Below are 22,247 nucleotides of genomic sequence, written 5' to 3' on the forward strand. Positions count from 1 at the left end.
CACTTCTAGCCATTAGAGATCTTAGAACAATCAAATTCAGTAATAAATTATATGGAAATGCATAGTATACAGTGAAGTGCTAACAAACCGTAGTGATTATAATTACTACTTTTTAAATGGAAAAAAAAATTTTTTTTTTGAGACAGTCTCCCTCTGTTGCCTGGGCTAGAGTGCAGTGGTGTCATCATAGCTCACTGCAACCTCAAACTCCTGGGCTCAAATGGATCCTCTTGCATTAGCCTCCCAAGTAGCCTACAGGCATGTGCCACCACACTCAGCTAATTTTTCTATTTTTAGTAGAGACAGGGTCTTGCTCTTGCTCAGGCTGGTCTCAAACTCCTGAGCCGAAACAATCCTCCCACCTCAGCCTCTCAGAGTGCTAGGATTACAAGGCATGAGCCACTGCACCCAGGCTTAAATGAATTTTCCTACAGGATTTCTCCTTTGAGAAAAAAAGAAGGGAGAAGCCCCAGGCCGGGGGCCCTTGCAAAAGGTCACTATGGGGTAGGAGGGGAAGATCACAGAAAGAAGAGGCTGAGGATGGAATACCTCCCAACTTTTACTAAAGAGTGGAGGCAGTCTGGACAGAGGTGAGTATCCACATTTTACAAATGAGAAAACTCTTATGATAGGGAGACATTAACTGGCCACAGCTGGGTCAATTTATGGGTCCTGACATACCAGTATGGCTCTTCTGACTCTATACTACACAGTCTCTCAGAAACTTCCAGTACTTTTGGTTATTCATTACCTTTTAGATTTCAAAACTCATGGGATATCGCATAAATGGATAAATCCTAAGCACTTCAAGCTGCCTATGGTGCAACAGCCCACAGACCTACTGGAATCAAATGGAGATCCTGGCCATATTCAGTTGGCCTTAAATAGTTTTTGGCTTCCTCATCCTGGGGGAGGTGGAGGGAGGGAGATGGATGGAGCTCGGTGGAGAGGCAGATAGCCTTGTGGTTAAAAGTGTGCATCCCAGAGCCAGACTGCTGGGCTTGGCCTGGCCCCTCTACACATTGACTGGTCACTGGGCAAGTTAACCCCTCAGGGACCCAGTTTCCTCACTTGTAAAATTGGAGCAGATAATAGGACCTGTGTCTAGGTTTTTTGTGATGATTAACAAGGTACAAAAAACACAGCATTCCAAAACTTACAGAACGCAGTGAAAACAGTGAGGGCTAAGAGGGAAATCTATAGCTTTAAACCCTTATATTAAAAAATCAGAAAGACCTGAAATAAAAAAAAACCTAACTTTACAACTCTAGGAAATAGAAAAAGAACAAACTAAACCTAAAGCTAGCAGAAGGAAGGAAATAATACAAAGTTTAGAGCAGAGATACAGAAATAGACAATAGGCCAATTGCAGTGGCTCACGCCTGTAATTTTGTGGGAGACCAAGGCAGGAGGATAGCTTGAGCTCAGGAGTTCAAGACCATAGTAAGCAACATAGTGAGACCCCATCCCTACTAAAAATAGAAAAAATTAGCCATGCATGGTGGCACACACTGTAACCCCGGCTACTCAGTAGGCTGAAGCAAGAGGATCACTTGAGCCCAGGAGTTTGAGGTTGCTGTGAGCTATGACAATGTCATTGCACTCTAGGCAGGGTGACAGAAGGAGACTCTGTCTCAAAAAAAAAAAAAAAAAAAAAAAAAGAATATAGAAAAACAACAGAGGAAATCAACTAAACCAAATGTTGGTTCTTCAAAAAGATCAACAAAATCAACAAACCTTTAGTTAGATGGACTAAGAAAAAGAAGAGAGAAGACTCAGATTATTAAAATCAGAAATGAAAATGGGGACATTTTTCTGTTTTTCTTTACAAGTGTACTTTCTGGATATATGATAGTCAGGTTTGTTTTGCTTTATTTTGGGGTGTGGAATCCCCACTCCTGAAATGAGAAACCTTAAATGAATGAGCCTATTTGTTGGGATCATTCAGTCGAAGCATACTATTCACAGAGACTATGAGAAGCAGGAGGAGGCTTGAGGCTGCTTTGGAACCATGGGTTCTGTCAAAGAAATCAGTAATAGGGCGTTCAAGGGCCATTTGTCAGAGTTTTCCATACCATATGACTCCTCTGAGTCACTCTGGGTGGCACTGGGTTCAGCTCTATGTAAAATGATGAAGAATGATGACAGAAAATGAGGCAGGGTGGCACAGAAATAAAGCTCTAAGCCAGGAATCTGAAGATCCAGCTTCTACAGCTGGCTCTGACCTCGAGGCAAATACTATGTCTTCTCTTGGACTCAGTTTAGCAGCAGGCAAAACGAGAGGGTTGGACTGGAAGATCTCTAAAATTCCCTTCCCTCCTAAACAGTAGACAATTCTATGATTTGTATGGTTATCTTAAGAGCCTATGCGCCTTCCCTTTGCACTTTTCAAAGCAACCAAACCTTCTGAGCTAATTAATAGCCTAATAGCAGTAATACTAGCTACCATTAATGTAGAAAGCCTAATATATGGAAGACACAGTTAGGCAGTTTGTAGACATCACTTCATTTAATTCTTACATGACTCTAAGGTAAGTGCTACTGTCTCCCATTGTACAGATGAGGAAAGCAAGGATTCAAGAGGTTAAGTGATTTGTCCAAGATCACAGTGTTGTAGTAGTAGGTGGCAGAGGCAGGATTTCAATCCAAGTGTGTCCAACATCACAAGGTTTGCTTTCTTTCAGTATGGAAACTACTCTTCCGTGTGTTATTTTTTATCTCACCTCTACCATGGTCCGTGTTCACATTTGAAAATAGGCCAGGACATCTAAAAAGTCTAAAATGTTAAAATGCAGAATACATACATCATAAAATAGTGAAATTGAAAGACACCAAACCGGTCATCCAGTTCAATTCTCTAACTTCACCGAGTCCCAGAGAGAGGAGATGCCGTGCTCAAAGGCAAGAAAAGACCCCGGCCTGGCAGCCCACTGTTTTTGACCTTAAGTCCAGGCACTTTCTCCACCTGCCACTTGAGGTATCACCAATGTCAGACAGTGTCAGGTGACTCAGAAAAATTTGAGGGACAAGAGCAGCCACTTTGAGTGCAGCTCTGATTATCACGCCACGTAATAAAGCCCAGGCTGGCCCTGGGGTCATATGGTGGAATGAACTATCAACTCTTTTTTTTTTTTTATTTCAGCATATTATGGGGGTACAGATTTTGAGGTTTCAATAAATGCCCTTCCCCCCTCCCCCCACAAGTCTGAGTCTCCAGCATGACCATCCCTCAGATGGTGCGCATATCACTCGTTATATATGTATATACCCGCCCCCCTCCCCAATACCCTATTACTGTAGTACCTATGTGTCCACTTAGGTGCTACTCAGTTAATACCAGTTTGCTGGAGTGATGCTATCTTCGCAGTAGTTAGGGAAACGTAAGACAAGAAAACCACATCAATATTTACCTTTCGCTTTTTAATGGCTCCATTTGCCCCAGGGACAGCTTCACACAGGCGACTTATTGCTTCCCTACAGAACAGAAACCATGTAAAGACTTAGCATGCTACCTACACACAGTAAGTGTTCAAGAAATGTTAGAAATTTTCATGACCAAAATGTACATATACACAATGGTAAGTCTTACGTAAATGACCATGCCCCAGCCCCACAGGAGAAAACAGTGTGCTTACTCCTTCTGCACTTCAAACCCAGGAAAACCCAGCAACACCCTAATACTGAAAAATTGTTTTCCAACAAATAGCCCAACTATTCACTTTAATTATTTCCTTTTTTTCCCCTTGGATTTTCAGATTTGATTTTTTTGTGTGTGGTTCATTTTTAACCAAAAAGGAGGGGCAGACTTTTGTTGTCTGGGAATACATCTCCGTTTTACCATAAGCAAAATCCTCTCTGCCGTGTTTTGAATAAAAAGCTTCATAGTATCTCAGCACCAAAGACAATTAAATACAAAAGAACCTGACACTGGAGGAAGTTTAAAAGGATGGGGAGGACATTGAACTTCAAGGTAGTCTCAAATGGAGCCTTATTGACTAAGGTACTGCTACAAGCCATTGAGCTTTCATGTAATTTCACAGAAGAAAAGAAAATCAATATCAAATTTCCTCCTTTGCTTATTTTTCTGCTCTTACTATATATTGCACTTCCTGAGAGAAAGGCACCACTAAAATAAGCAGTTGGTCCTTAATGGACGTGGTGAAGAGACCGGCGCTCTCCTCTCCAGAAATGCAGTTATAACTAAAAGCTTTTGTCTCCAGGACTCTGAGCATTCCTAACGGCCTTTCACTCTGTGTAATCTGAACCTTAGCCTTGTGGCTTTCAACACATAGATTAAACTTTTCACAAGGCAAATGGGAATCTCTAAGCCCCTTCTCGGATCCCCCAGAGATCATTGTTTAAATTAATAAACTATATTCTCTTACACACACAAACACACACGGAATACTGTATTAGAGTTTAATATATATTATATTTTATAATATTTTCTATTTTAAGTTAAAAATATCAGATATTTTTAATTCCTGAAGGAATAGGGAGGTCAGAGAGAGGAATGCAGACCCATAAAAAAAAAAAAAAAAAAAAAAAAAAACTATAGCTACAATATGTTGCAGTGCACAGCAGTGTTCTTCTAGAAGTCACTTGGAAAGATAATCAGAATTCCCGAAGATTCTGTGCATCATTTTGGACATATATGTTGGAGCTGAGATCCCTTTTTTTCTGTATAAACTCTTCTCTAAGGTATTACCTTGTCTGATTTTTGCATAATTACCTGAAGCCAAAGGATAGAATGGATCTTTGGCTTAACATATTTTGTCAGGATTTCGTATGTATTGTTTCTCTAGGATTCCAACCTTTGATCTCTGGAGTCAAATAAAAGGATAATACAGAGGGTTGGGTGCTCTTATTTGGTTGGTTGACTGATGTTTTGAATCATCTTAATGATTATTCAATAATTGATAAGACTCATATAATTCATCCAAATTGGCCTCAGATGCTGCCGAGATAACTAGTCCAGGCACCTCAGTGTACTGATGATATTTAATAAAGAGGTATTCTAAGAAAAGGAAGGTCCTTTACTCCATGAGAGCCACCTGAGAGTTCTGGTCTAAGAAGCTTCCTGGAAATGGTTTGAAATAGAAACAAAGGTAGCCATTGGTGCTGCCAAGTGTAATAATAATAATTATTAGAATTATTACTAAAATTGTTTTTGTTTTTTTTTGTTTTTTTTTTTTTTTGAGACAGAGTCTCACTTTGTTGTCCAGGCTAGAGTGAGTGCCGTGGCGTCAGCCTAGCTCACAGCAACCTCAAACTCCTGGGCTCAAGCGATCCTCCTGCCTCAGCCTCCCGAGTAGCTGGGACTACAGGCATGCGCCACCATGCCCGGCTAATTTTTTTTTTTTTTATATATATATCAGTTGGCCAATTAATTTCTTTCTATTTATAGTAGAGACGGGGTCTCGCTCTTGCTCAGGCTGGTTTTGAACTCCTGACCTTGAGCAATCCGCCCGCCTCGGCCTCCCAAGAGTTAGGATTACAGGCGTGAGCCACAGCGCCCGGCCTAAAATTGTTTGTTTTTAATTTAGCACCTTATAGTTTTACAAACTGCTTCCCCAGGCATTGTTTTCTGGATTGTCACACGGATTGTCAATGTCTGCTAACAAAAGGTAACATGGTGAATTTAAATGGAAAGGAATACTTCAGAGCATGAAAACCTCCCAGAGAGAGTTTAAAAAGATGAACCTTCCTGTCAGAGTGGGGATCAGAAATTCCCGACAGAGGGGAGAACGTGGGCGAAGATACCCAAGCATGAAGTATGATGATATGAGGGGAATTATACAATTACAAGTACTTTGATACTACTGGAGTATAAAATGTGGTAGAGCAAGACTGAGTAAGCTTAGAGATGAGATTAGAGTCTGATAACTTTTTCTGAAAAGGGCCAGAAAGTAAATATTTTATATTTTGTTGCAACTACTTAACTCTGTCACTGTAGTGCAAAAAGCAGTCTTAGACAATATATAAACAAATGAGTATGGCTGTGTTCCAGGAAAACTTTATAAAAACAGGCAGCTGGCCAGATTTGGCCCATGAGCCACAGTTTGCCAATCCCTGGATCAGATAATTCACACACAAAATGAGAGCAATAAGTCAGTTTTTAAAAAATGGGAAAATATTCACATTCATTATAATTTTAAAATTGAAATTTATAATTATAATTTTATAATTATAATTTTAAAATTGAATCAAATTAAAACAGCTACAAGATACTTCACTCACATTGAATTAGGAAAAAAAAATACAAAATCTAGGGTTGAGAAAGATAGATAGGAGTTATTCCATCTGGGACATATGTATCCATTGCTAGGGCCCTTGATCAGCAGTATCAAAACAATCTTTCTGCAGAGTAATTTGGTAAAAGACAAACATCAGGAAATTTATCAGAGCATTTGACAAGGAGAGAAGAACTTGTACTAAAATAGCACCAGGTATGTATCTAAAAGAAACACTTATTTGAGAGTAAAACACCAATGCAAAGGCTTATGATACAGAGATAAAACATACCAGAATAAATACTGCCACTTGAACTATAGAAATGTGGGGGGAATCTATATAAATTACTGTGAAAAAGTAGAACTTGCAACAGTATGTATGCTTCGGTGGCAGCTATAGAAAATTAATTCTGTATAAAGTGATATAAAAAGAGCTTATAAACAGTGACTTGGTTTTAGGTGGGCGTTTTTCTTGTGGTTTGCTATTTCCCGTTCATGATTCTACTGTTGTTTAAATATAGACAAGGTAAACAATGCTATGTCTTACTTTCATTGTGCAGTAGATTGGACAAATAATCTTTTAAAATATTCAAAAGAATGAAAAGTAAGTTCCTTCAACAAGAGTTTTGCTCATGTGAGGCAAAGGTGTTGTGGAGATATGAAGGCACATGACAGATGTCTCGATAGAGAGGTGACACACACAGAGAGGCAGGATAATGTTCACGTTACAGATAATAACAATGTTCTTCAGTTCTATCTTTGCTCCCATCCAGGTTAGCTTTTAACTCCTTCATCTTTATAGCCACTAAATCCAGATTTATTTTTTTCTGTTTTTTGGTAGACTCGTCTGTTTCTACGTCCAAAAGTTTCATAAAGAAAAACAATCTTGGGAGGAGGATCAAGATGGCGGACGAGAAACACTGCCAGAAAGAGTGTCTCTGCAGAAAAGACAGATTCTAGCAGAAATTAGAAAAAAAGAAGCAAGAAGGCGAGCATACAGCAGACGAGGGCCGGAAGGAGGGGTACCTAAGACCCCGGGAGACTCCACGGGAGGAGGCTACAGAGGAGAACTGGAAGCTGAGACCGCCGGAGCAGCCCGGAGACCAGCGGGAAGGGTAGGTGGATAAATCACCTTTCCCCTCCCCTGCATTTGGGACTGCTGGTGGGCTCCCCAGCGGGTGGAGAGACCTGTGGACACCAGCCCAGAGATGGCCGCCACCAGCCAGTGATGAGCCTGTAGCAGACACGGCACTAGAAACCCAAATCCCTCGGGGCACCTCCGTGTGCACAGACCCAAACCGCGCGGCAGGCGCCATATTGCCTCCTCCTCCCCTCCGCCGACCCTACCCGCGGCTGCCCAGAGAGACAATACAGCCACCAGCCGGAGGCACCTCCAGGGAACGGGACCTTCCCTTTTGGGACCCTACAGCTGACTAAGGGGAACTCAGACTGTGAGCTCCCTACCCGCCAGCCCTCCCTGGTGCTGCTGGCTCGGTGTTCCCAGGAGAACGGTGCTGACTCAGACGCTGAGAGACACAGACACAGCTTGGGCTCCCTGTGGGTGAACTGGGACCGGAACTCCTGTGGGGATACAGTTTGAACTCTGGGACCCAGAGGTCGGACCTGCAGACCAGATCCCACGCACCGAGGTCTAGCATTGCCCAGGGCACAGAAGGGATATTTGTGAACAGCCTGCTGAGGTGTGTGTGCCCTCCAGGGGCAGATCAGCATCCTAGAGGGCAACCCTCCCCCCTAAGGGAGGCTGTGCACCCAGCCCAGGTGGCGTTCCTGCGCAGGGAACCTCCCCGCCGGCATCACAATCCGGGGAGGCCTGGTGGTGTGTGGTCTGGCCTGCTGGCAGAGGCCCAGGAGTAGCTGCGGAGTTGGGGAGGGTGGAAAGAAGCTAGGCCCGCTCCAGACTGTGGGTCTCAGACAGCCCCACCCCCACAAGCAGAATTTCTGGCTGAGCGGGACCATTCCAGCCCCGCCCTGACAGCTTTTCCTGGAAGCAGAGAACAGAACTTTGACCCCTGCTAACGGCATTGGTGGTGCCTGAGGGCAGGCTTACCCAACCCAGCTCTGCCCAGAACAAAAGCTGATAACAGGACACAAAAACAACAGCATAGCCTGTTCCTCCAAGCAAGCGCCACCTACTGACAGGGACGGCATCCTGCACAGCCTTTTCACAGCACCCACTGACTCATTATACAGGGAATGCTCGAATCTCACCCACAGACACCACCTAACGGCTCAGAAACTAAACAAGGCGTGTGAATACCCAAACAAAAACCTAAAGGAAAGAAACAACAACTGATCGACATGGGAAGAAATCAGCGAAGGAACTCAGGAAATATGAAGAACCAAACGGAAAACACACCCCCAAAGAGGAGCACCAGCCCCCTAGAAATGGACACCAACCCAAATCAGGCAACCAAAATGACAGAAGAGGAATTTCGTATGTGGATCATAAGAACACTCACCCAGCTGCAACAACAACTCAATAACCAACACAAAGAAACCACAAAAAGCCTCCAGGACCTAGAAGAAAAGTTCACTAAAGAAATAGACACAATGAAGAAAAGTTTAACCGAACTCCTGGAAATGAAGAATCAATTCAGGGAACTACAAAATACAGTGGAAAGTCTCAAAAACAGGGCAGATCAAACAGAAGAAAGAATCTCAGAGATTGAAGATAACACCCTCCAACTAAATAAAACCATCACAGAGATAGAGCAGAGAAACAAGAAAAAAGAGCAAAGCCTACAAGAAATGTGGGATTATGTGAAGAAACCTAATGTGAGGGTCATAGGGTTACCAGAAGGGGAAGAGGACAACACCCAAGGGTTGGACAAGCTATTTGAAGATATAATAGAGGAAAATTTCCCAGGCCTTGCTCAAAATCTCGATATACAAGTTCAAGAAGCTCAGAGGACCCCTGGGAGATTCAATGCAAACAGGAAGACGTCACGACATGCAGTCATCAGACTGACCAAAATATCAACTAAAGAGGCCCTTCTAAGAGCTGTAAGACGAAAGAAGCAAGTGACATACAAGGGAAAGCCAATTCGAATAACATCAGACTTCTCTACTGAGACTTTACAAGCAAGGAGAGACTGGGGCCCCATTCTCACTCTTCTGAAACAAAACAATGCCCACCCTAGAATCTTATTCCCTGCAAAACTAAGCTTCATATATGAAGGAGAAATAAAGACATTCTCAGACAAGCAAAGTCTCAGAGAATTCACCAAGACAAGACCAGCCCTACAAGAAGTACTCAAAACAGTGTTATGCACAGAACACCATAATAAAAACTCACGAATATAAAAACAACCAAAACCCAAAGATTAAAGGCCAGATAATACAATGGCTCAAGAGAGAAATCAAAGCAACAACATCCAACCCAACAGAATGAACAGTAATCTACCTTACCTATCAGTTCTCTTAATAAATGTGAATGGCTTAAAGTCTCCACTCAAGAGACATAGGCTGCCTGAATGGATAAGAAAATACAGGCCAAGTATATGCTGTCTTCAGGAAACACATCTAACCTGCAAGGATGCATATAGACTAAAAGTAAAAGGGTGGAGATCAGTATTCCAGGCAAGTGGAAGCCAAAAGAAGCCTGGCGTGGCAGTTCTAATTTCAGAAGATTTAGTTTTTAAAGCAACAAAAGTAGTGAAAGACAAAGAAGGTCATTATATAATGGTGAAGGGCACACTTCAACAAGAAGAGATAACAATTATAAATATATATGCACCCAACTTAGGTGCACCCAGTTTCATAAAGCAAACCTTACTGGATCTAAGCAAATGGATTAATAGCAACTCCATAATCACTGGAGATTTCAACACCCCACTGATGGCAAAAGACAGATCCTCCAAACAGAAAATTAATAAAGAAGTAATGGACTTAAACAAAACCTTGGAACAACTGGGTCTGACTGACATCTACAGGACATTCTACCCAAAATCCACTGAATATATGTTCTTCTCATCAGCACACAGGACATTCTCTAAGATTGACCATATCCTAGGACACAAAGTAAATCTCAAGAAATTTAAAAAAATAGAAATCATACCATGTACCTTCTCAGATCACAGTGGAATAAAAGTAGAAATCAACCCTAACAGAAACTCACATTTCTACACAAAAACATGGAAATTAAACAACCTCCTACTAAATGATTACTTCATAAATGAAGAAATCAAGATGGAAATAAAAAAATTCTATACTCCTACACTGCTGGTGGGACTGCAAATTAGTTCAACCTCTGTGGAAAGCAATATGGAGATACCTTAAAGCGATACAAGTGAATCTACCATTTGATCCAGCAATCCCATTGCTGGGCATCTACCCAAAAGATCCAATGACACTCTACAAAAAAGACACCTGCACTCGAATGTTTATAGCAGCACAATTCATAATTGCAAGGCTGTGGAAACAGCCCAAGTGCCCATCAATCCAAGAACGGATTAATAAAATGTGGTATATGTATACCATGGAGTAATATTCAGCTCTAAGAAACAATGGTGATATAGCACATCTTATATTTTCCTGGTTAGAGCTAGAACCCGTACTATTAAGTGAAGTTTCTCAAGAATAGAAAAACAAGCACCACATATACTCACCAGCAAATTGGTATTAACTGAACAGCACCTAAGTGGTCACATCGGTACTGCAGTAATAGGGTATTGGGCAGGGGGGAGGGGGCGGGTATATACATATATAATGAGTGAGATGTCCACCATCTGGGGGATGGTCATGCTGGAGACTCAGACTTGTGGGGGGAGGGGGGGGGAAATGGGCATTTATTGAAACCTTAAAATCTGTACCCCCATAATATGCTGAAATTAAAAAAAAAAAAAAACAAGGAAAAAAAAAAGAAAAAAGAAAAACAATCTTGACCGGTTTTAGCAATGCTTTCACATTTGGATCCCTACTTTTAGAGTGATGCATCTTGCTGCCGTGGGAAGCCCTGGTGTTCACGAATGAGCAGCTCCTCTTTCTTGAGCACTCTATGGTCAGGGCCAGAAGTAAGCACCTTATGTATATCATTTCATTTAGTCGTAACAATATCAGTGTTTTATCTCCATTCTACAAATGTGGAAGCTACAGTTCAAATAATTTAAATAACTGCTTCCAAATAAGGCAGTTGATAGTGGGAGAGACCGAATGCAAATCCAGTTCTGACTTCAAAATACATAAGCACCACGGGAGGAACCATAATGCCCGGTGTATGAAGAGGAGGGAGTCCCAGGCTCTAGGGACCACCGGAAGTAGTATCACTATATGGGCTGTTCTTCCGTGGCTCACTGCCCCAACATGGTGAGGGGTTAGTTTTTGGCCAATGCTTACACCAGCACGGCTGGGGTAAACTGCCAAGGGAAAGGGCAGAGTGGCAAGGATCAAGGGTCAGCCTCTGGAAAAGGCTCACTCAGATGCCCCTTCGGTCCCTTTGCTTTCAAGTACGTTGGCTGTTGCGCCGTTCTGGAAGAGAAGCGCACCCAGAGCCAGGCAACGCGCCCGCGTGGACGAGCACGCACTGTGCGCGCTCGCACACTCGCCCGGCGCTTCGAAGTCAGGAGAGACACCTCAAGCTGGCTTCACAGAGCCTGAAAATCTCTTCATATCTAACTCTGCTCAAAAGGAAAAAAGGGAAACTTGTGCTTATGAACTTGCCTTTAAAAGTAGTTATTAGGGTTTTTTTTTTTGGGGGGGGGATTGAGACTCTAAAATGAGCCATGGCTCTTTCTCCAATAAAAGACCTCTTTGTACCAACTTTTCTATTCCATTTTAGAGGGTCCACCCGCCCCACCTCCAACCCCAAAGCCCCAGAAAACCTTCAGTGGACTTCTGGGGAATCACACATCTCTGGGTTAAGAACCACTGCTTTAAAATAACCTCTGAAATTCTGCTTTCTCTGCTGATATCAGCGTTAACAAATCTCCTGAAATCCCAGCCAGGGACAACAGATAATATGCCTGCATTTTGTTGCTTTTCTTCACAAAGATCTTTTCTTCCCCTTCTACTGGGACCAAGAAATTAACTCTAACCTTTTTGAGAACAAACAGTACTTTCAGTGCTTTTCTGGAGTCTCAGCCACACCCTCTGGCCTAAAGCAGTTGACTTTACAAATGCTGAGGAAAAAGAAAACAGAGTTGGGAGCAATTTCTCTGAGGGCTCCCTGCACTCTCCACAGCAGCCTGCACTCCTGCAGAACCCTGTTGGAGCCGACTGTCCATGAGACTTTCTCCAGCTAGCAAACATTTGGCAAATGTCCTCTCTAAGAGCAGCAGAATTTTTGGAGTTTAAATGGCTAAAGATTTCCATCCTGGGAGCCTGTACTAGGAAGAAAGAGGGAGAACAGCCCCAGAGCACCAACAGTGGCCACTTTGTTTATTGTTTCGCCACATGAGAGGGAAGGGGAGAAGTGGGCTGATGTAAGAGAAGGAGAATGCAGTTGAAGATTTGCTTTAAAGCATGTAAAACCCTGCCTACACCATAAGACCAAAAAAAGATATTTTGTCTGTCTTAACAGAGCCCAAACTAATCATGCAAACAAAGCCACCTTTCTTCACCAACCCTCGGCCACTACAGTGGTTAAGTTATAATTTTTCTGTGTCTTTAACCCTTCAACAGTTAAACTCTGGGAGCGATGTTGCCCAACACAGACACACACACTTTTTTTTAATTTTTTTAAGTTTGGGAAGGCAATATCACAATTTAAGACAAAGGGAGCATTTAATAGGGGGAGGGCTGCGAGGCAGATTTTTTTCCTAGTGAATGTCAAAATGCAGTTCTTTGGTAAATAGGAAAGGCAGCAAAATGTGCAACATGAAACCAGGCAAAGGGCCCAGCTGGAAGGATTAAAGGCAATGGTCCCGGCACCCCCCACTCCCCCCCAACACACAAGTCACGTGCGTGGTCACACACACACACACACACACACACACACACACACACACACGCACACACACAGTGAAGGAGTGTTTCAGTTTTGTCCAGGCAAATAGAAAACAAGAATAAATAAAATTTTAATCACTGCAAGAGCCTTTCCAAAATAAAAGTCAAAGATACTCAGGCAAAACCAATTTACCTGCATTTCCCAAAGAACTTTCAACTGCAACACGAATCCTTAAAGAAATCAGTTAACAAAGTCGAAGGGATGAATTGTCACCTGAACGTCTCAAATTGCCTTCCTAGTATGAGTGAAGAGACTTGGGAGTGATTCAGACTCCGCATCAGTGTGGTATCATGTTATTCTGATTGTTCTAGGGAAACCAGTCCCATCTTTTTTGAAATCTTTGCCTTCAGGACATCAAGGCTCAGTGATCTATGTGTTCAGTTTTGTTCCGCTTGGTGAAATTAAAGACATCCAAGAATTTGTGAAAGCCCTCAGACAGGACAGTAGAACATGAGCCTGCCTCCACGGCGATAAGCACACAATGAATGCAGTCAATGCCCATAGATCAGTTGAAAACGGAAAGCTTCGAACTCCCTTTGTGCTATTATCAAGGGGCATCACCCATGCACTCTAGGAGGGTAGACTCAGCTCATAAAATATATCCTTTCATTTTAGAAACAGGCACCTCAAGTCCCAGGATGGACAAATAAAACCTTTCAGTACTGCCCACAACATTTACTCACTACTCTGTTCACCTGAATTATATTTAAAATCTGATTCTACAGTACATTTGCTATCTGACCCAGCTCAGCAATCCTAAGACATGAGCTGTTCTATCTACTCTGTCCTTTGGCTCTGATGCAAATGTGAACCCATTAATTACACCGGAATGAGGCGAAAGACCATCCTGTTGCAGTATCACATCTCCCCTACAAGTCTCCATAGTTAACGGAAATTAAGTGCTGATTTTCTCCTGTCTCCACTACGATTTCCTATAATAGAATCACGTATTTCAAAATTTGAACACCTACACCCACAAACTGATGGCTTCTAGGTCTTGAAAGTGTTTAAACCTTATGAAAATGACAATAAAGAAATAGAGTTGGTTTCATACAAAATGCACTGGAATTTGTAAATGCAAAAGATTGTTCTCCTTTACTCTGGGGTAAGCTGGGCTTCTTTAAAACAATTCTGTTTAAGGCAGAATATTCAAAATATTATGAAAGTGTTTCTTTTAGAGTTAAAGAGTGTACTGACACACAATGTAGTCACTTAAGAGTCAAGCTCATCTTTTAAATTTATTTTCAATTTACTTTTAATTTGTATATATTCAGGGAGGACAAGTACAATTTTGTTACATTGATGTATTATATTGTGGTGAAGTCAGGGTCTTCAGTGCATCCATCACTGAGGCAATGCACATTGTACTCACCAAGCAACCTCCCATCCCTCCCCTTCCCCCTACTCCTCTGAGTCTCCATGGTCCATCATTCCAGACTCTGCTTCCATGTGTACACATTATTTAGCTCCCACTTATAATTGAGAACATGTGGTATTTTTCTTTCTGTGTCTGAGTCGTTTCACTTAAAATAATGGCCTCCAGTTCCATCCGTATTGTGGCAAAAAACACGATTTCATTTTTTATGGATGAAGAATATTCCATTGTGTATATATGTCACATTTTCTTTATCCAATTCTTTGCTGATGGACACTTAGGTTGATTACATATCTTTTCTATTGTGAATAGTGCTGCAACAAAAGTAAGAGTGCAGATGTCTTGCTTATATATTGATTTCTTTTCCTTTGGGTAGACCCCAGTAATGGGATTGCTGGATCATGTGGTAGTCCAATTTCAGGTCTTTGGGAAATCTCCATACTGTTTTCCACAGAGGTTGTTACATTCCCACCAACAATGTAGAAGAGAGTTCCCTTTTCTCTGCATCCTTGCCAACATGTTATATATTTTTTGTCTTTTTAATAATAGCCATTTTGATTGGTGTAAGATATCTCATTATGGTTTTTATTTGTATTTCTCTGATGATTAGCAACGTTGAACATTTTTTCATTTGCCTGTTGGTCATTTGTTTGTCTTCTTTTGAAAAATGTCTATTTACATCCTTAGCCAACTTTTTAATGGGTTTATTTATTTGTTGTTGTTGTTGAGTTGTTTTAGTTCCTTGCAAATTCTGAATATTATTCCCCTGTCAGATGTATAGTTTGCAAATACTGTCTCCCATTTTGCAAGTTATCTGTTCACTCTGTTGAATATTTCCTTTGCTGTGCAGAAGTTTAGAGTTTATTAAGTCCTATTTGTCTATTTTTGTTTTGTTGCCTGCACTTTTGAGGTCTTAGTCATGAATCCTTTGTCTAGACCAAGGATCCTCAAACTTTTTAAACAGGGGGCCAGTTCACTGTCCCTCAGACCACTGGAGGGCCGGACTATAGTTTAAAAAAAACTATGAACAAATGCCTATGCACACTGCACATATCTTATTTTGAAGTAAAAAAAACAAACAGGCAAAAACACCCACATGTAGCCTGTGGGCCGTAGTTTGAGGATGTATGTTCTACACCAATGTCCAGAAGAGTTTTCCCTAAGTTTTCTTCTAGTATGTTTATACTTTCAGCTCTTACATTCAAGTCTGCAATCTATCTTGAGCTGATGTTTATATATGGGGAAAGATAAGGATTCAGTTTCATTCTTCTATATATGGCAATCCAATTTTCCCAGTACCAGCATATGTTTTTGTCAACTTTGTCAAAGATTAGTTGGCTGTAAGTATGTGGCTTTATTTCTGGGTTCTCTGTTTTGTTTCATTGAACTGTGTGATCTAGGTCTATTTTTATGCCAATAACATGCTGTTTTAGTTATTTCTGGGTTCTCTGTTTTGTTCCATTGAACTGTATGATCTAGGTCTATTTTTATGCCAATAACATGCTGTTTTAGTTACTATAGACTTGTAGTATCATTTGAAGTCAGGTAATGTGATGCCTTCAAAACTTCATATTTATAAAAGAATCAAAACAGATCCAACTTAATGACCCACTTTTTTCATCCTACTTCACTCTAAATGGTGTGTATCTACTTCCAAAAGTTAGGCTTATCTTCAAAGAATATTTGGTACATTTAAGATATTTAATACAGTTTATAATAGAAGTGTCTATACTATTGAGCAAGACAGGAATTGGTGTAATGAGTAAATGACTTCCACCACTGCTGTTGTTTTTTTCTAAATAACCCTGGTTATTCTAAAGCAGCAGTCCCCAACCTTTTTGGCACCAGGGACCAGTCTCATGGAAGACAATTTTTCCATGGGGGGACAGAGCTCTGAGGCCTAGTCCCTAATAGGCCACAGACCCAATGGGGCTAGGAGGGAGGGACGGAGGCCGGGAGACAGGGCTCAGGTGGTGATGCGAGCAATGGGGAGCGGCTGTATAGATGAAGCTTTCTTTGCTCACCTGTTGCTCACCTCCTGCTGTGTGGTCCCCTGGTTCTTAAGGTTCAAGGAAGACAATTTGTCCAAGGATGGGGGTGGGGGTATGGCGGAGCTCTGAGGCCCTATCCCTAACAGGCCATTTGGACTGGTACCAGTTTGCAACCTGGTGGTTGGGAACCGTAGCACTAAACACCATTTGGCAAATATGCTACAGATTTTATCTGGGAAGTCCATTTTTATGTGTGTGCACCTCTAGAAGGAATGAATAACCAGCCTAGCCACTTAAGTCCACCATGGCATATAATGGTAGGACAACTTTGGCCTGCACACCTGCCAATAACCCATAACCATTTAGGTAAATGGTTATGGTTATCAAGCTTTAAAGTTCTTAAGAATCAACTGGGTACTGGTTAAAAGACAGATTTCTACAGCTATTCCTAGAGATTTTGATCCCGTATGTTTGGGGTGGGGCTAGAAATATGCAGTTTAACATATCTTCCAGGTAATTCTGAAACAGAGTTCATGGACCACACAGCTGATTAAACCTTCTGTTGGGACTCACTGCACAGGATGACTAGTTCTGTAACTCTATAGCTCCCACCAGATGGTTGCGTTAGTGGATGTTAAGGAATTAGGTCACCTGTTCCTTGAGGCTATCCCATCTGTACATTTGATGATATTCCATTTTGGGGAAAATTTGCTTTCAACAAAGTCACTCTATATGCTGGGATAGATATTTAGTAAAATCTTCTCCTCTCCCCTCTGTCTATATCCCCATCTCCTCATGGAGAAGGGCTTTAACCAGAGGTCATCTGGAGGTCCTGGACATCTAGCTCATATCAACCATTGCACACATAGGTGGTGAGATAGTGGCCTGAATTCTCTCTTTCATCTGGAAGCCTGGAGGCAGAGAACCTAGTCCATCTGCCCCAAAGTGCATTCAGTGGTTCTCACCCTTGGCTGCACATTGGACAAACACTGGGAACATTACCAACTACTGAAGGCTGGGTCTCATCTCCAGTGATTCTGATTTAATTGGTGCAGGATAGGGATTGGAGATTTGGAGTTTTAAAAGATCTTCCAACTGTTTCCAACATAGCTAAGGTTGAGAATCAACTGTGTAGCAGCAGTTGGCAAACTTTTTCTGAAAAGGACAGGTAGGAAATATTTTACGCTTTGCAGGTCATATAGTCTATGTCACAACTACTCAATTCTGTAGCTGTAGCACAAAAAGCAGCCATAGACAGTACATAAATGCAGGGCATGGGGCTGTGCCAATAACATATATGGACACTGAAATTTGAATTCCATATAATTTTCACATGTCACAAAATATTTGGGTTTTTTTTTCCCAACCATTTAAAAAGGTCAAAACCATTCTTAGCTGGCAAGATCAAAATCAGGTAGCAGGCTGCTTTGACTGTAGACCATGGTTTGCTGACCCTTGCTCTAGAGCAGGGATGGGGAAGTTTTTCATGTTGGAAGGCCACCTTAATTTAGCTGTAATCAAATAAGGCCACATTCAAGAAACTTCAATTAGATATACTTAAAAATATAGATTATTTCATAAAACTGTAACTACTATGTACTTATTAATTTCAAAAAATGAAAACTATTTGTTAATTTTAAAGTTAACGAACCTTTTAATGACTTTGTTGTGTTTGCATTTTGTTGGAAAGCATTTGAATATTTGGTTGCAGCATGGAAGTCTGCAGTTTCACTTGATCCTTTAAATGGGTGTCAGTCATTGGTGACCTTAAGGGCATCTTGATTTGGGTTGGGTAAGAAAATGTGGATATGCAGCAATAAGTGGTTGAAAAGCAAGAAAGCATTTTGGGGGCATGTTGCCAAAGGCAACTCTAGCTGTCTCTTACAATCTCTATAACTTTGAACAAGTTTTTAAAGTTGTCTATACATCAATTCCTTAAATATATACAGTGGGAATAATAATAATGCTTTGAACAATGCCTCAGTAAATTCTAGCCATTATTATTGCTTTATCCTTATAATGGCTGTCTGCTTCAAGAACTGGGTCTAAGCTACTTCGTATAACACCTAGTGCCCAGCAAAGTATTCTATTGTTATAACTGGGACGCTACAGATCATATGTTGCACAATCAGTCAAATTATGTCTGTCATGCAAATAGTGATGGATGGTACAAGTTTCTACAGAGGCAGAATGCATGTCTGATTTTCTTTAGATAACCCGTGTCCAAGGTAGCAGGCTACAATGCATTCACCATATAAATGTTTAGTCATCTCTATGTCACTGAAACAAAATATGACCCTTGTCTCCCTATATAAACCAGATCCCCCTTCAGGAGAGAGGGACTCATTTCACCAGTTGCTGGAGTGTTCGCTCTTAATGGGTCACAGCTGAGTTCCTTCCCTAGAAATTGTCCTCTCCTGAGGGGAGTTGCCTTGCCCAGGCATATGTCCCCGCCCCAGAGGCAGCAGGCGTCCAGTGTCTTGACTGGTCAACGTGGGATTCCAAATCCTGGTCCCCCTGCCCCAACTCCAGACTACTCTGAAGCTGCAGAACTGGCCGTGGGATCCGCTGAAGCCTTTGCTGTGACTCCATGACTTTTCAATGTCTCCCTCTGCCCAGCCCTGCTTCCCTGGCTTCCTCGAGTATTGATTTTGAGAGTGCTCCCAGTAAGCCTTTTGCCCTCAACTCTCCATCTCAGGATCTATCTGTTTCTAGATCCAGCCTGAGACCCACTAACAAGCTACTGGAAGAGTTATGCCCCCTCATTACATTTGCATATACATAAACTAGATGACGTCTTTCCTTTTTAAGAATCTGTGTTGTCACAGGCGACGGTGAAAAAAAAAATCATTTTCAGAGAATATCTCATAAGTGACACAGATGATCTGGATCAAAAAGATCCACCCTCTTATTGTTCAAACATATATGAAACTACCAATTTTCTAGAATAAGTGAAGCTCTCACAGGCTACAACTCAATCATGTATAATTAAAAGGAGCAGAGCTGTGTACCTATGCTAGTAGCATTTCTCAGCTTTCCTAAGGAGAATACTTACAGGATATGGAACAAATCTGCCTGGCAGGTAGAGAAATGGACCAATTGTCCTGCATTTCCTGTGGCCACAAAGCTCTCTTTTTATCAATGAAAGGACTTTTTCCAGATGAGATTAGCTTTTTTTCCCAAAAGGAACTGTATCATCAATTTTTTCTGGCTATTTAGGAGGTAGCAGAATTAAAACTCACTGCTCTAGCATTCCCTAATATTTCCATTTTCCTTTCTTAAGAACAAAAACAAAACTATAAAAGTTTCCAGATGCTTTTTGGGATTTTTATGGGGAACCACTTGCTCAAAAATAAGGGGTTTCCATGAGATCCTTGGTCCAACTAGAGACCTCACTCTGAAATCACTGGATAGGCTTCCTTTGCACCTGTGGGCATCAGTGTGGTCTCTGGACCAGCAGCAGCAGCCTCACCTGGGAGCTTATTAGACAGGCACATTCTTGAATCCAAAACTCTGGGGTTGGGTTCCGACATTCTGTGTTTTCTGTTTGGTTCTTTTTTAGACGTAGAGTCTATGTTGCCCATGTTGGAGTGCAGTGGCTGTTCACAGGTGCAATCATAGCACATTGCAGCCCCAAACTCCTGGGCTCAAGCAATTGTTCCTCCTCAGCCTCCCAAGTAGATGGGGCTCTAGGCATGCGCTTCCACAGCCGGACAGCATTGTGTTTTAATAAGCCCTTGGACACTAACGTTTGAAAACTACTGTCTGACATGTTTTTTCTTCTTAGTAGAAATCAGAAAAGGACGTTAAAGTGTCTTCTCCTACAGATTTCTGAGTGTCTTTATGAAGCTCTTCCAAAGAGAAGTCACAAAGAAAGGATCTGGCCTTTAAACCCAGGCCAAATTCCAACACGAGGACTAAACATTTCCTTATCCTGTCACTTCTGGATCTCAGCATTTCCTCAAGATTTTTTCCTTAAATTTCTCACACTTTGATTGACATATAATGCACAAGAGTCGGGCAGATCCGGTTTCCAGTTCCACCACATATTGACTTGCTAGATGACCTTGATAAATTCCTCAGTTTCTGTAAATCTCAGTAATCTCATGGGCAAAATAGGATTAATAGTATCATCTATGTCATAAATGTTAAATTTTCTGATGATGACAATGTTGATGATAGTAGCCATCATTAGTTAATAATAAAATGCTTTGGCAGGGCGCAGTGGCTCACGCCTGTAATCCTAGCTCTCTGGGAGGCCGAGGCGGGCGGATTGCTCGAGGTCAGGAGTTCGAAACCAACCTGAGCAAGAGCGAGACCCCATCTCTACTATAAATAGAAAGAAATTAATTGGCCAACTAATATATATAGAAAAAATTAGCCGGGCATGGTGGCACATGCCTGTAGTCCCGGCTACTTGGGAGGCTGAGGCAGAAGGATTTCTTGAGCCCAGGAGTTTGAGGTTGCTGTGAGCTAGGCTGACGCCACAGCACTCACTCTAGCCTAGGCAACAAAGCGAGAATCTGTCTCAAAAAAAATAATAATAATAAAAATAATAATAAAATGCTCTGTCACCTGCCTCCTAATAGTTGAAAGCCATGTTTGATACCTCCAACTAGAAAGAAGTTGATGTTCAGCCAGTTCCATGTGATTGAGAAATCCTTTTCTTCATATGAATCAACTTCTTGGATCCCAAGGCTATCTGAACCAAACAGTATCTTCAGAGAATTTAATTTTATTCCTTTCTTCAAAAGTATACCTGGATGGTGTCTGTCTGCCAAACACTCTACTGTGGAGCCAAGGATTTGATTCAATTGTCTAAGAGCTCCTTAATTTGGCCAAGTTGTAGATGTCAGATGCTGTTTTAGATTCTCAGACCAGCAATGACAGTGGTGCCTTCAAAGACCTCAGGGTCATCTCAAATCTGTGATCTAGGCCTGAGAAGCCAGGAAACCTCTATATAGAGGTTGAATAAATATTTATCAACCCAACTATATCCCAGATACTGTGGCTCTGAAATCTGCTAGGCCCATGGAGTAGGCATCCAAGGAATATTTTCAAGCACAAAGATGATGAATGGCAGAGCCCTCATGACTGCTCCACTGAAACCAGATCTTAGAGGGACCCAGTCTCACCCAGCCAGACACACCTGGGCATACCCTGAGCTTTCTCAGGAGGCTGCCATACAACTGCAGCATTGGTGCTTCCAGGAACAATGGTTCAAAAGGCCTAGTCTACTTGCATCATAAAATGATTCAGACAAGGGGCTGGCCGGTGTATCTATCAAAATTAGAAATCCAGTCTTAAGGAAACAAAAAAGAGGCCACAAAAGGGAGATACTAGAACATATTCTCATCTGACTTTTCATGGAAAGGAAGGCCTGGGAAGAAATTGCTGGAGAAAACTCTTTCATTCAGTAGTCAGAGCTGAAAATACTGGAATCTCTCCCACAAGCATAGGCTTTAACATTCATGTGTCTTAGTGTCTGAATTAACTTGTTTCTCCTTCAGACACTTGAGACTTCCACTACTGTCCATACTTAGACATGGACAGATATAAAGCTATTCTCCCTTACTTGGTGAATGTGAGTGTATTGCCTGATTGAGGGTCTGTGTTTGTGTCCACACATCTGTAAGGTTCTATAGATTTCCATGGATGAATTAGCAGGTCCTGCTTTTTAAGCT

General features: G+C 41.7%; 1 protein-coding gene across 1 annotated transcript in view; it reads right to left on the reverse strand.

Annotated features, from left to right (window-relative positions):
- Window positions 1-22,247, reverse strand: part of SHC4 (SHC adaptor protein 4) — a 125,236-nt gene that overhangs the window by 54,208 nt on the left and 48,781 nt on the right. Inside the window, exon 3 of the mRNA XM_012763530.3 lies at window positions 3,411-3,474. Within this exon, the coding sequence (XP_012618984.1) occupies window positions 3,411-3,474 (64 nt within the window). The remainder of the gene's footprint in view (window positions 1-3,410; window positions 3,475-22,247) is intronic.

Source organism: Microcebus murinus, chromosome 6 (assembly GCF_040939455.1).
Source record: "Microcebus murinus isolate Inina chromosome 6, M.murinus_Inina_mat1.0, whole genome shotgun sequence".
Lineage (NCBI taxonomy): Eukaryota > Metazoa > Chordata > Mammalia > Primates > Cheirogaleidae > Microcebus > Microcebus murinus.